Source organism: Alligator mississippiensis, chromosome 1 (genome assembly GCF_030867095.1).
Source record: "Alligator mississippiensis isolate rAllMis1 chromosome 1, rAllMis1, whole genome shotgun sequence".
Lineage (NCBI taxonomy): Eukaryota > Metazoa > Chordata > Crocodylia > Alligatoridae > Alligator > Alligator mississippiensis.
In genome coordinates, this window is record NC_081824.1 from 138,954,101 (window position 1) to 138,969,729 (window position 15,629).

Below are 15,629 nucleotides of genomic sequence, written 5' to 3' on the forward strand. Positions count from 1 at the left end.
TAGCAGTGTAAGGTTTGTTCATTAGATTCTGTGAAATGCTAGCATTGGAAGTGTTCTAAGCATTGTTATCATTGTGAATAAGAAAAAGGCATTAAAATATTGGACATTTTTGGACTACAAAGACACAGATCACATTGTGGATAGTTATAAATATCCATCCCTTAGGCAGACTTCATCCTTGCATTTTCTTGTTTGCCTATCTGCCACTTTATGGAGCCTGTTTACTGCTGAAGTCCTGAGCTGAAAAGTGGTGGCAGATAGCAGATGTACCAATTAATAACCTGTCAAGACTGATGGATAGAATAAAAAAAAAAAGATATTCTCACATAGATCCCCTGTGTGTTTTTCTTCCCCATTCAGGGCACAAGGGTCATGAGACACACACTGCTTCCCTGGAGAGAGACGAAACTGTCTCATTAGTGTCTATCTTTCATGACACTATGACGCTGCCTTTACGATGTTAACTCACCTGTTCTTCTCCCAGAATTCTGAAGTGATGAAGCTCTTTAATCAAGGAGTCTGGACAGCCAGCTGTTGGAAAGAAACAAAGAAATGCACGTTAGAATTCATGGCTGGTGGGGTTTTTTTGGAAGGGATATATGCTATATATAAATGCAGAGAGGATAGGATGCAGAGATTACATTAGATAAAAACGAGATTACAAGAAACAGATTAGAAAGATTTGTCATGGTTCTATGGGCATCAGAACACTAAACACCATCTATCAAAGATTCCTACCGTATTTCAGAACATGCTTCCTAGAATGCTTTGAAAGATTATTTTCCCTATATCTTAGCCCTTTCCCTAAAAGACTACAAAGTAGAGAAAGTAATAAAAAGGGCAATACCTTCTGCCAGCTCTTACATAAAAGAGCGAATGCACTGTAATTAGAAAAACTCACTTCAAAATCCTGGAGCTGAAGAAACCTGAATTCAGGCCCAAACGCCATGTTGTTGGCCCCATTTCTAAAAGTGATGCAGGTCTTCCTTGATGCCCTGAAGACTTTTACAGACTGCACATCACTTAAATTTTGGCTTTCTCCAGGATAGTTCACTCAGTGTATGTAACTATCACCCCAGAGTATAACATGCAAACCAAATATAAGGGAGAGGAGACACTTACCAGGCTTTTACCACTGCATTAAGGCTAGATTGCCACAGGCCTTACACATTCCTACAAGGGAGTCAGAAGGAATAAATTTCACTGCATCCATGTCCCCATGCCTCACACTTACAGCTCTGCTCAGGCTGCAACTCCATTCAGATTAGTGAGAGCAAAGGCTACTTTACTGATGCTCACTTAGCTAGGCATGGAGCATGAAGGACTGGTAGGGTGTAGGAGCAGCTTTGCTCACAGACTAGGGTAACTGGCTGTGCAAATACACGAGAGTGGAAAAATGCTGCTCTATGAAAAGAAGAAAAGACCTCTGTAAGAATTAAATCAGGGGATTTGCTGGGGAGGAATTAAGATTTTCTCAACCTGCCCCTGGGTTGACACAGGTACAAGGATTACAGCTTTGCCTGCAATGACTAACATTAGTAGGGGGCAAAGGTATTTGAACAGATTTTTTTTTTAGGATCTGTGTCAGCACTGTGCCTTTACTGCTATAAACTTCCAGCAACACTCTTAGATTTGGTCTATATTTAAAAGTTTTGCCAGCATAGCTATGTTGTTTAGTAGGGGTGTGCGAAACGGGCCCTATTCCTTTAGATTCAGATTCAGCCCAAATTGGGGACAATGATTCAATTTGTTCATTCAGATCACTGTCCCCGATTCGATTAGGCTGAATCTGAAGATTTGATGCTGATTCAGAGAATCAGTGATTCGGCCATAGACAGAGCTCTAAATGTTTTTTCTATATACCTCGAGGTACCAGGTGCGGCTCATGAACACTGTGATGTTGGGGCAGAGAGAGCATCGCACAGGAGTGCAGGGGGCCCCCGCATGCTCGGCAGTGAACCCGGAAGTGGAACGGAGGTACAGACGCAGGAGGCACCAGTCGCTGAGCATGGGGAGTGCCGGGAGGCCCCCCAGCATGCTCTTTGGCAGGCCCCTGGGTCTGCTGCCAAGCACGCCGGGGAGCCCCTCCTGTGCTCCTGTGGGATGCTCCATGTGCCCCAGCACTGCAGCATTCACAAGCCATGCCTGGTACCTTGAAGTACGTAGAAAAAACATTTAAAGCTGTGTCTATGTCCGAATTGTCGAATCTTTCCAAATCTCTTTGAATCAAGGGTTCCAGTTCAATTCAGAGAGATTAAAGGGTCCTCTGATTTGATTCAGATTAAGAGTTTTGGCCACTGAAGTGGGCTGAGTCTCTGCTGAATTGAATCAGGGACTGAAGCTTTGCATAGCCTATTGTTTAGGTATGTGGGTAAAAAGAAAATTTCATCCTTAATCAACATAGCTGCATCTGGTATAGATGCAGTTATATTGGTAAATCTATAGTGCACTCCATTCAGGAAACTGCTTTAAGCTATGCCAGTAAAGAACTCTGATGATGGTCTAAGCTCTTTTTACTGGTAATGAGGGGATTTGGGTTGCTAGTATCTCTCTAATGCAAACTGTTTTCAACACAGACAAAAACAAAGTGTTACACTTAGGGAAAAATAATCGAAAACACAAATACAGAATGAGAGATAACTGGATGGGTGGTAGCATTGCTTAGAAAGATCTGGGGGTTTTGATGGATCACAGATGTGAGACAGCAATGTGATGAAGTTGAAAAAAAGGCAAATGCAATTTTGGGCTGCATTAACTGGAATACCAACGTAGATATACCAATTAATAACCTGTCCTATTTTTGTACAATTCTGGGCTCAACATTTTAAGAAGGATGCAGAGAAGGGTCTAGACGTGGGTAATGCAAATGAAAAAGGGGTTTTAAGGCAAGCTTTATAAGGAAAGGTTGAGAGAAGGCATGTTTAGCTTACGGGAAAAGGCAGTTGTGGAGAACCTGATACCAATATTCAAATAACTGAAAAGCTGCCATAAAGAGGGGCAATACCTTTTCTCTCTTCCTGCAGACAGTAGGATACAAAGCAATGACTTTACATTGCAGAAAAGTAGATTTAGTTTAGATATCACAAAAAGTCCTAAGTTTTAGAACAATAATTCATTGCAATAGACTGCCCAGGGAAGCTGTGGTCTCTCTTTCATTGGATGTTTTCAAGAGGAAGTTGGATAAGCCTTCGAGAGGGGTGATTTAGGGGCATTCGTGTATTCATACAGGTGGTTGAACTGATGACCTTTGAGGTCTCCTCCAACCATATGATTCTATAAGGTTTTAACATACAGCAAGTTCTCAATTAATAATTTGTCTTGTCAAATACAACCAATTCATCTAAATTAATAACAACAAATTTCTTCCTGCCCAGGACTTAATCCCTACACACAAACAGGCAAGGACACATAAAACCTCAATTGAATTTCAAAGTGGATGCTCATTCAGCTCTATGATCCTTTCATATTCATTTGGTCTTTTGCATCTCTTGGGTTTGTAACTCTATTCTCATCTTTGGCTCTTCTCTCTCCATTTTACCTAACATCCAGTGTCTCAGTACTTCATTCTGATATACCTCTCTGCCATCCTTTACTTACTGTCTCTCCACCAGAAACACTTTTTTATGCCTTAGCTGTGTCTCACCTTTCTTTTTTCTCTCCTTTATGGCTGGTATTTAACTCTCCACTCTACAATTTATTCAAACTGCGAATGCATCAATCACTCCAATGACATCACTACTTCCTTGAGTCAAGGCTTGATTCATAGCCCATTAAAGTCAATGGAAAGATTCCCATTGACTTGATAGGGCTTTGTATCAGACATTACTGAATAACACTAAAGCTTCTTTACCTCACCTTCAAGGCCTTGGCTAATTTTGCCCCATTTAAATCTCTCATTTTTTCCTCTATCATGTTTCTTTTTGAAAAGGTCTACAGTTGTCACACAGCAGTGGCTGAGATTCTAGGCACAGAGGAGCACTGATCTCAGACACTCCTGTGAAGAAGCTGTTGGCAAGCATAATCTTTTTAATAGTGAGAAAATTTTCCCGTCATTGCCCATTTGTCATTCACAGACTTTTATCTTAAATACACTCACCCCTTCTCCCTCTTTCATTTATGTTGCCCTTACACTTGGAAAAGTCCAAACACCCTCTCTCTCTCTTCCTTCCAATTGTTCCTTCCCAAGACCCACTTCATCCAGAAATCCATCCTATTTTATTCTCATCATCTATAATTTCCCTGCTGTTCCTTCTATGATTCATGTTCTTCTGCTTCATCGTTGTCTTTCCTCTCTGACACTGTAAGCTCTTCAATCAAATAGCATTTCTTAGTCCTAGGAAAGTTCTATGTAAAGATATGATACTATACAGTTATTTTAATATTATTAATATTTGCTTGGCACTTCCCCTCTTTTTCAGAGAAGATTTTTTCTAATGGTTTGTCTAATCCAGTTTGAAATACCTCCATGAAAAAGGCTTCCCTTTAGGTTTTGGAAGTTCATTGCACAATCAAATGAACCTTAAGATCAGTAAAATCAGAAGGTAATAGCTCAGTGCCAAAAACATCAGCACTGTTGACAAACTGGCAGCTTGCAAGTGGCAGAACAGAAATTATAACTGTATTTAAAATTATTATATTTAGATATATTTTAATTTGCTCTTGTTAAAAGAACTTTAAATTCTTATAGACTTTAATGTTGCTGGAATGAATTAATTTTTATAGTAGAAAACAGAACAAAGGAAGAAACTTGTCTCCTAATAAATAGACCAAGTTCAAAGTCACTTATTGTGATTTCTCTTGAGACATTTATGGATTTATTGATTTGATTTCAGTTTTTTTCTCTAAATGGGTCTTAGCAAAACATGCTGCAGTACTACATTTGTTTCTGCAAAATGTCTCAGAGCTTTGAAGAAATTTTCTTACCAGAAAGAAAGCTGTATGCAAGTAACCATACTGTGAACCAAAAGGAAAGAGTTTTGAAAAATATATTTTACTGAAGAGTACTGAAAAGCCATGAATCTTCAAATAGTTTTTATTTTTAATTTCCTTGAAAATTATCAAAGGGTAAGCCTGGTATCCATTGGGTTCACTGGCAAACCATTAATGCCAAAGCTTGAGGAAGAAAAATCAATATAATTTCTAACTCTCTGAAGTGCTCCTGGCATTTGCCACATGACACAAATAATCTGCACTTTGCAGATTTCTGCCGTTTTGTGTGGAATGCTTTGAGGATTAATTTCTTTGTCCTCCGCCATACAGAATTTTTACTGTGTTGCCGTTTCAAAAGTTAAAGCAACTTTATTTCCCTCCTTTTCCTTCCCATTTAACTAGGACTTCAAATATGAAGTCCAGACAAAATGAAAGGGCCATGTAAACACACGTGTAACCAATAAATAAATGAATAAATAATTTAAATATAAAATGTTCAAAGGCAATGAGGTAAGAGCATGAACAACTGCCTGTCATCAGAAGCCCAAACCATGGATAGTGCATCTGCAGGCTGGTAAAACAATAGTGAAAACATTTATTAGTCCCCTCTTTCAATTCAGTTAAGATCTATATGGTGTGCATCTACATATGTTCATCGCAATGACCATACACACTTTTGATTACTGATGCAGCAGAACACGGTCTAATGAATGCAACTGATGTGAGTCTCCATGCTGTCACACTACTGACTTTACTGACTTCAAAAAAATTATGCAATGACTAGCAAATTGCCCATCAAGAATGAAGGGGAGTGGGGGCAGGGGGAGACGGAGCCCTGCACTTAGCCCCGTGCCGCTCCACCGCTCCAGGTCTGGCGCCACTCGACTCCCTCTAAGCAGCTCCGGGTCCAGGCCCGCTCTACCCCCCCTCTCCTCCCCCACAACTCTCTGACGGCCTAGCCCATGTCCACCTTCCTCCTTCCCTGCCTGTGGCCTCTCCCTCCCTGCCGGCTGTTTCAGGGGTGTCAGGACTGGGTGGCGGTGGGACACTGCCATTGTGATCCTCCCCTTTTGCCCTCAGAGAGGTGTGGGGAAGCCCCACTGCTTGGGGAGCTGGGGCGTGTTTGCCGCCACCACAAACTTCCCCGGCAGCGGCTTGAACTTGGGTCTGCGCAGCCCGGGCCATGCAGCCAATTGCTGCCTGCCCTCTCAGCAGTGCATGCGCAGTTGCCCAAAAATGTTACGGACAGATGCACAGAAACACAGACAGACAGACTAAGCCTTTTATTATATTAGAATAATGTTAACATGGCAGCATAGAGAACTGGTCCCACTCTATATGCCAGGGGTGGGCAATTATTTTGGGCAGAAGGTTGGTTACCAAGTGTTGGCAAGCCTTTTAGGGCTACAAGGGTAGCCCTGCCCCTTGACAGGTGCCCCACCCATTGGTCACCATATTGGGACTGGAAGTCCCACCCCCTAATCTCTTCTGACCTTTGCCACCAGAAATCCCTCCACTTGCCTCCCTCCCCCTTCTCTCAGAAGTACTCCTTTCAGCAAGGGTTTGCCATCTTGGAACCAAAAACATACCAAATTATATTCTTAGATTCATAGATTCATAGATGTTAGGGTCGGAAGGGACCTCAATAGATCATCGAGTCCAACCCCCTGCATAAGCAGGAAAGAGTGCTGGGTCTAGATGACCCCAGCTAGATACTCATCTAAGCTCCTCTTGAAGACCCCCAGGGTAGGGGAGAGCACCACCTCCCTTGGGAGCCCGTTCCAGACCTTGGCCACTCGAAGTGTGAAGAAGTTCTTCCTAATGTCCAATCTAAATCTGCTCTCTGCTAGCTTGTGGCCATTGTTTCTTGTAACCCCCGGGAGCGCCTTGGTGAATAAATACTTACTGTCGCAGGGCACCTCGGTACCCCTGCTCCTAGAAAGGAGGAACTGCCAGAGAGCAAGTGAGCGCACCCTGGCCTGACATAACGAGCCCAGCTGAGGCTGCTCAGGTAATGAGCGCAGCTGCAGGTTGCCGGAGCAACCAAGCGGAGCCAGCTGCCTGTAGGGGGCAGGGCCTGGCCCTTATAAAGCTCAGGGCTGAGGCCAGGCTGGCAGTTCTCTGCCAGCAGCTGGAGAGGCAGGAGCTCCCTCGGCCGAGATATGGGAAGGAGCCTAAGTCGCAAGTACAGCTCATGATAGCCCTGGAGGCTTGAGCTATGATGAGGAGTTATGGCCAGGCAGCTTGCATTTGTGTTACAGACTAGGGGCTTGTGGTTTTGCTTTGTGTTTGTGCTATTACACCCGGAGGCTTGGATGAGGCTGTAGGGGTTGGAGGAGGCCTCAATCACAGGGACCCCAGAGAGTGTGGGGTGCCCTAGCGCCACGAGGGCGCATTATCTACATAGCGCCCGGGAAGGCACAGCTCGCACGCTAGTGTATGAGCAACTGGCGGTGAGGAGCGCGGCCAGTAGGTCGCGGGCGCAACCTGTAGATTGCAGACGGGGACCTAGACCCCGGATTGCGTGTGGGGGAACATAGCCCCTGTATAGCGCCAGGGAAGGCGCAGCTCGCACGCCACTGAGTGAGCAGCTGGCGGCGAGGAGCGCTGCCAGTGGGTCGCGGGCGCAACGCGTAGGTTGCGGACGGGGACCGAGACCCCAGATTGCGTGTGGGGGGGAACATAGCCCCCCGGCCCCAGGAAAGGGGCGGTATTACTGAGTAGCCCAGTGTGGGCGCGGCGAGCCCCCAGAGAGGGGGAAAGCCCTTGTACGTTATTGAGTAGCCCAGTGTGGGCGCGGCAAGCCCCCAGAGAGGGGGAACGCCATTGTGTTTTATTGAGTAGCCCAGCGTGGGCGTGGCAAGCCCCCAGAGAGGGGGAACGCCATTGTGTTTTGTTGAGTGGCCCAGTGTGGGCGCGGCGAGCCCCCAGAGAGGGGGAACGCCCTTGTATGTTATTGAGTAGCCCAGTGTGGGCGCGGCGAGCCCCAGAAAGGGGGAACGCCATCGTGCTTTGTTGAGTAGCCCAGTGTGGGCGCACGGGCATAGCGAGCCCGGCCGCAGGCCAGTGCGGCAATCCCCCCCTCAGGCCAAGGCAGGGCGCTGCGGTTGCCCCTGAGAAGACAGGGAGTAGCAGCGCAGGGAACCAGAGTCAGGGAGGGTGTCCGTGCGGTTGGCCCATAGGACCGGTGGCCCGCTGGAGAGTCCCAGAGCGGAACCACACCGGCAGGGGAGGCCCAGACTGGGCTAGACGGGAGTCCCAGCAAGAGGCTGGGCACGAGAGAGAGAGCCCAGAGTGGGCCACATGAGAGAGGAGGCCCGCCAAGCGGGCGTATAGACCAAACAACGTCCATTACATCTGCGAGGCTTGGGGCGTGGTATCAGGGGAGGTAGGAGCCATGCATAGCCCATAAGGCTAGGGCGCTTGGGTAGCGCCCATTATACGGGGAGACCCACGAGGCGTCCAGGAGCTGACAGGCCCGAGGAAACACAAGGCAGCCTCCCAATTACATATTACATCAAGACGTGGCGGGCGAGAATGGAGGGTGCCCTCGGGCCGGAGTAGCGTGGTGAGAGGGCCTCAAGGAGATCACGGCCCTCCATGAGGACCCCGCCGTGACACTCACCAATTCCCTTCTGTGCCCCCGTGATGAACTTAAAGGCAGCCACAAGGTCGCCTCTCAACCTTCTCTTGCGGAGGCTGAAAAGGTCCAGTTTCTCTAGTCTCTCCTCGTAGGGCTTGGTCTGCAGGCCCTTGACCATACGAGTTGCCCTTCTCTAGACCCTCTCCAGGTTATCCGCATCCTTCTTGAAGTGTGGCGCCTAGAATTGCACGCAGTACTCCAGCTGTGGTCTGACCAGCACCCGATAGAGGGGAAGTATCACCTCCCTGGACCTATTCGTCATGCATCTGCTGATGCACGATAAAGTGCCATTGGCTTTTCTGATGGCTTCGTCACACTGCCAGCTCATGTTCATCTTGGAGTCCACTAGGACTCCAAGATCCCTTTCCACTTCCGTGCCACCCAGCAGGTCATTCCCTAGGCTGTAGGTGTGCTGGACATTTTTCCTCCCTAGGTGCAGCACTTTGCATTTCTCCTTGTTGAACTACATCCTGTTGTTTTCTGCCCACTTGTCCAACCTATCCAGGTCTGCCTGCAGCTGTTCCCTGCCCTCTGGCATGTCCACTTCTCCCCATAGCTTTGTGTCATCTGCAAACTTGGACAGAGTACATTTCACTCCCTCGTCCAAGTCACTGATGAAGACATTAAAGAGTATTGGTCCAAGGACCGAACCCTGCGGGACCCCACTGCCCACACCCTTCCAGGTCGAGACCGACCCATCCACCACGACTCTTTGGGTGCGACCCTCTAGCCAATTCGCCACCCACCGGACTGTGTAGTCATCCACATCACAGCCTCTTAACTTGTTCACCAGTATGGGGTGGGATACTGTATCGAAGGCCTTCCTGAAGTCTAAGTATACGACATCCACCCCTCCTCCTGTGTCCAGGCGTTTCATAACCTGGTCATAGAAAGAGACTAGATTGGTCAGGCACGATCTGCCCGCCACAAACCCGTGCTGGTTTCCCCTCACCATAATTTGCCCTGCCGGGCTCTCACAAATGTGAACCTTGATAATTTTTTCAAAGACTTTACCAAGGACGGAGGTGAGACTGACTGGCCTATAGTTGCCCGGGTCCTCCTTCCTCCCCTTTTTGAAAATGGGGACCACGTTAGCCCTTTTCCAGTCCTCCGGGACTTGGCCCGTGCGCCACAAGCGTTCGAATATTCCCGCCAGTGGCTCTGCAATGATGTTGGCCAGTGCCTTCAGCACCCTCGGATGGAGCTCATCCGGGCCTGCTGACTTAAAGGCATCCAGTTCTTCCAAGTGACTCTGCACCACCTCAGGATCTACGTATGGAAGTCTGGTGCTTTGCTGCTGCCTCTCTACAACCCCAGTGAGAGACTTGTCGTGCCCCTCACTTAGAAACACTGAGGCAAAGAACTCGTTGAGGAGTTCAGCCTTGTCCCCCCTGTCTGTCACCAATTGTTTCTGCCCATTTAGCAGGGGTCCTATTCCTCCCTGGGCCTTCCTTTTACTCCCAATATATCTAAAAAACAATTTCTTGTTGTCTTTTACTTGGGTTGCCATCCTCAGCTCCATGGTAGCTTTGGCCCGCCTAACTGTCTCCCTACAAGCATGAGCAGAGGAGGTATATTCATCTTTAGTGATCTCACCTTGTTTCCACTTTTTAAGTGCTCCCCTTTTGGCCCTTAGGCTGCCCTGGATTTCTCTGGTCAGCCATGGAAGCCTCCTGGCCCCTTTCCCTTTTTTGCCTCGCTCGGGGATCGTCTTGCTTTGTGCCCGAAGGATCGTTAGAATTATATTCTAAAAATCAAGCATTTACTACAACATTCATTAATTTGATTTAAAAAAAAATATTTGTGCCTTGATTTACATGTGTTTGTGTAGTGAACATAAAAGGGATTGCACAATAGCTTAAAATGAAGACTTACTCATATATTGTGGGGGGTTCTGGGGGTGGGTATAGGTTTCTGGGGTGTGGGGGAAGCTGTTGGTGTGTGTGGGGGGTTTGTGGGGGATAGACAGGCATGGGGGGTATGTATGTGAGGTGAAGGAGTGCATGGGTATGTATGTGGATATGTGGGGTGTGGGTGGGTATGGGGTTTTTGGGGGATTGTGAGTGTGTGGGGGGAGGGTGGCTGGAGAGGGTAGTGGCATGTATGGAGGGGAAGGATTTTTCCACATGGCAGGCAGAGCATCCCCAGCGCTACTCCAAGCCCAGGCTCCTCAGTCCTGCCACTCCTGGCTCAGGGGCACTTGTGCAGCCCCATGCTCCCACTCACAGCCACTTCCCCCTCCATCTACCACCGCTGCCCTTCTGCCACTTCCCTGTCCTTCACCCCCACTCACCGCTCTGGCACCATGTCCCAGCTGCATGGCTGAGACCACAGGATGCAGGAGGAGCTTGACCACCCTGGCTGGCACTGCACGGGTCCAGCTGAGAATTGCAGGGGCCAGGCCAGCTCCTGCTGCATCCTGCAGCCTGGCACTGCAGGCAGGAATCATGTGGCACTGGAACAACTGGTGAGGGGTGGAGGGGAGTGGTGGCAATGGCAGGCAACTGGCTGCAGTAGGAGGGGCAAGTGGGAGTGAGGGGGTGTGCGGGTGGGAGCACAGTGACAGCTGGGCAGGAATGCGGAACCATGCCAGTGTCCCAGAGCCAGTGCTGGTGGGGCCCAGAGTGGGGTGGTGAGAGCATGGGGCATAGCTTGGCTGGGGTCTGTGGAACCAAGCTGGGTTGTGCCAACAGGGAGAGGGGGAGCTGGCCTGGCTCCAGAGCCCCTGCTGGCCCATGCCCCACTCTCCTGCTACCCCATTCTGGCCCCCACTGGCCCTGGCACCCACCCCAGAACAGTGGCACAGGCTCCATGCTCCTGCCCAGTTGTCACTGCACTCCGCAAGCCCGCTTGCTGCCCCTTTCCCCTGCCTGCTGCAGCTTTCAATGCTTCTCTACCTGTGGCTGCTGCCACTCCTCTCCATCTCCTGCTGGCCACTCCAGTACAATGTGGCTCCCAGCTGCAGCACTGGGACCACAGCAGCCAGCATGGCCTGACTCTGAAGACTGGGGTGATTGCCCATGGTCCTCCCCTGTTTCCCCCCCACTTCTTATGTGGATTTCCCCCAGAGCAGGGAGGCAGGAAAAGCCCCAGGGGCCCAGGCCAGAACCCTCTGCTCCAAACGGGGCTCCTGGCTGGGGGTCAGGGGGTGGTGAGGCTGGGCAGGCCTTGCTTGCTTCTGCAGTCAGTTGATCCTGCAACTTCCCCTGGGTCCTACTACCCCTGGTTCCTATCATCTTTGACAGACAGCCAGGGGCAGATAAATATCAATTTTCTAAAATTTTTAGGGGCTCTGTGGGCCAGATAGAATGCCCTGGTGGGCTGGATTTGGCCCATGGGCCATATTTTGCCTGCCCCTGCTCTATGCTAAGCAAGCAGAGACCAAACATATGAATAGATGGTACACAGCTAGAGGCTTCTTTTAAAATATATCTTTAAAAACTGGCTAAAAAATTCTTTGTTTTTATTCTAATGCTCTGTAACATCCCAGATTATTTGCTCTGATAATTTGATTTTTTTTTTTTCATTCCCACATCATTTTGAATGAAATAATGACATGAAAATACTGGGAGAGCAGCATTCCTGAGTGAAAGGTATATTTTAAGTTACAAAAATTTACATTCTCAGAGCTGCCATTTAATTTAATTTGGCATTCTCATTATGATGGTACTTTCAATTACCTCATATAAGAAGGAGATATCTTCAAGAAAAGAGCAAAAAATGGGAAGTTTAATTTATTCTAACATCATAAATCTTCTGATGAGCGTTGCTAAGAAAATACAATGTCAGTTGCATTTATAATTAAACTATGATTTCAGCTTTCACCAACTTAATTGCTCAAATCTTTTCATTTTTCCTCTGACACAATTAGTCCCTGTTTATTCTTACTCAAAATTATTGCTTCATATGTATTTTGTTCACCAGGGTCTAGTGGCTGGGAAATTAGAACACTGATATTATGTAAACTGGCAAAATACAAGTCACTTGTTTCTTAATAAAGAACTCATCCATCATGTAAAACAAATGGACAGTCATAAACCTTTATACTTTAGACCGCTCAAAAAGGAAAATTCTTTTTTAGGATGTTAATGTTTGAAAAAGTAAGTGTTTCATTAGTACAGTGTTAAGTCTGAAATTTCACACCAAGAAGTGAAGAAATGTTGAGTGCATGGTGCTCTACCATGGTGTGTGGGATGGCATTAGATTGATCAAGATGAGGATCTAACAAATAGTTTTTATAGTTCAGTTCAGCTCAGCCCAGCCCATTTACACACAGATTCATGTACATGTTATACAGTTTTATGCTAAGAAACATGCATTTGCCCTGCAGTGTACCAACGGAGGGTCCGTGCAAAGAATTCTGAACCAATTAGGCTCTGAAGCAAGGCAGAAGATTAAGATCCACAAGGCCAGTAGATATAATGGTACTATTAGCCCATGTGTGGCCTCAGGCAGTAGCATGGTAGTAAGAGGTAAGCTGCAGCTCTGTTTCCTGGTCTTAGAGGAAACACGTGGATCTTCTCACCTAAAACCAGCACCACACCAAGCCTACAGTACACAAGTGAATACTTTTGGGTGAATTCTGTTCTCAGATGTACTACATGTATGTATGTGTGTGTGTACACACACACACACACACACACACACACACACACCCAGGCTGTTACTAACACAATAAGATTTTGAAAATTTGCTTCATCTTGTTTTCTCTGTCAACAACACATTGCATGGCAACTTTCCATGGAAACACAGCACTTTTTTTCTTTTTGCATATTATATCAGGATGCTCAGGCCCCCAAACCAATAAATCACTCAAGCACTCGCTTAACTTTAAGCGCATATATAGTTGTAAGGTGCTTGGCACCTTGCAAAATGGAATCTTTAAATTGGTGTATACATAGTAATTGGTACTTTCACTTGCATAGGATTGATTTGCACATGAACATCTTTCAATTTTGGAAAGCTCACATTGCTCATTGTGGTCTAAAATCTTGAAGTTCTAAGATTCCAACTTCCCCTGCAGGAAGAGAATGCTGTATTAATATATATGTCGTATATTTTACCATATACTGGTATTATCTGTCTGCATGTCCATCTATATCAATATAGATACATAAAATCAGTAATACACCTAATTATGTCAGTACTAGCACCAGTAGCGCCAGCCCCAGTCCCACATAAATGAAAAAAAATGATGCCTGCTACACAACTGTTCATAAATGAAGAACCAGACAAATTCAGAAGCATAAAGAGTATATATGAAGTTAGGGAGACTATTAGAGTGCCCCAGAAATGACGCACCGGAATAGACACTGGGGGCTTGGTCAAGTGGACATGAGTGTACCTGTCACATCAGACTGGGTGAATGCAGACAAAGAGGAAACCCATAAGTTCCAAACAGCAAACATGGAACGTTTGCTCAATGACACAGCAAAGTGAAGAATCAGCTGTGACATTTAAAAGGGAAAAAATACTGTTGACATGTATCCAAGAAGTAAAATGGAAGGGCAAGGAAATTAAAGGTATTGCAGAATACTGTAAGCTGATTTACCATAGATAGTCAAGCAGGCAAAATGGGATAGAGACACGAAGGACAAAGTGATATGAATGGAGAAGGCCAGTGACAGGTCTATATTCATCAAACTAGCACTCAGAAGCAGTATGATAAATGCTCTCTGTGCATACATACCCCGTTCCAGGATGTGTCAAAAAGGAAATGATGAAATTCTGGGAAGTGTGAAGATCTCCAAGAATAAGTTATTGTCAGGCCTGATCATTACAGCCATGTGGGGAGAGGCTGGGGTCTACATAGCTGCTACCATGGTGGGTATGGGCATGGCATTAGGAATGATTAAAATGAGAGCATGATATAGATGGCAGAAGCACCCAAATTCGGCATGATGAGTACCCTCATCATTAAGGCAGACAAGCACATCATCATCTAGGAAAGTGGAGAGTCAGTGAACCAGCTGAATTAAAAAATATAAAGGTATGTAGGAGAGTGCATAACCATGCAGTAAAGATTGATAGTTGTAGAAACGTATAGGTAGAAGCTGATTAGTTACAGAACAAAGCAAAGCGCTCCAAAAATCAAATGGTGAAAGCTGAAAGAGAACAACAACAAAGATTTCAAATGCAGAGTCCTGGAATTTTAAGAAAGGTACAGCAAAACAAGTATATAATTGAAATATGGATTAACAAATGCCTACAATAGGTTGTGGATATATGTCAAAAGAAGTTGGTGATCAGGAAAAAGAGGAGGTTCAAAGTAAAACAGGACATTCAAGAAACAAGAAAACTGTAAGAAATATAAAATGGGCAAGGAGGATGCCAAGAAAGAGCCCTGAAAGATCTTTATTATGGATTATAAATGAAGTTGAAAAAGAAATAGTGACTGGCAAAGGCATGAGCAAGCAAACCACAGGTACTGAGGAAATGCAGTATATAAAAGATGAGGGAGGCGAGATAGTGACAGAATCAGGAAAAAAAAAATCAAGGGCACATGAAGCAATTAGAAAGATTGGATCAGATTGCTCGCCACTGGGGGATGGGGAGTGGGGCTCTGTGCGAGGCTGCCTGGTCCCAGAGGGGGACTCTTTCCGCTCCTCCTCCTCCTCCTCTTCCTCCCCCCATGGGGTGGGGAGGGTTGGCTCTGTTCAGTGCTGGGGGCACTCTTTCCCCTCCTTCTTCCCCTGCACCACCACTGATGCAGAACATGGAGGGGGGCTCTGTGCAGTGCAGCCGGCTCAGCTCAGCCTGGAGGCGGGGAGTTGCTGTCACTGAGCTGCAGCCACTGGGGGTGGTCCTGCCCCTGCCCCCACCCTTGCCCCAGCCCTCGTCCCTTGTGGGTTCACAGTGAGCCCCCGTGGCAGGTGGCTGTTAGGCTCTGGGCCTGCCAGCACCTCTGAGCCTCCCAGGTAGCCTGCTGTCTGGCCAGCCAGCACCCATGCCATCTGGGGCAGGATATGCTCACTGACAGGGCTTAGCCTCCCTGTCATGGAGCCACAGCTGCTGGGGCTGACCCTGCCCCTGTGGCGTGGGTGGGCCCTGCTGTGTG

The 15,629-nt window shown here is 46.9% G+C and overlaps 1 protein-coding gene across 2 annotated transcripts in view; it reads right to left on the reverse strand.

The window, feature by feature from the left end:
• PRKN (parkin RBR E3 ubiquitin protein ligase) overlaps positions 1-15,629 on the reverse strand; it is a 1,451,839-nt gene that overhangs the window by 240,646 nt on the left and 1,195,564 nt on the right. For both annotated transcript variants that reach the window (XM_059714743.1, XM_019479720.2), the window contains exon 8: positions 470-531. In XM_059714743.1, coding sequence (XP_059570726.1) covers positions 470-531 — 62 coding nt within the window. The remainder of the gene's footprint in view (positions 1-469; positions 532-15,629) is intronic.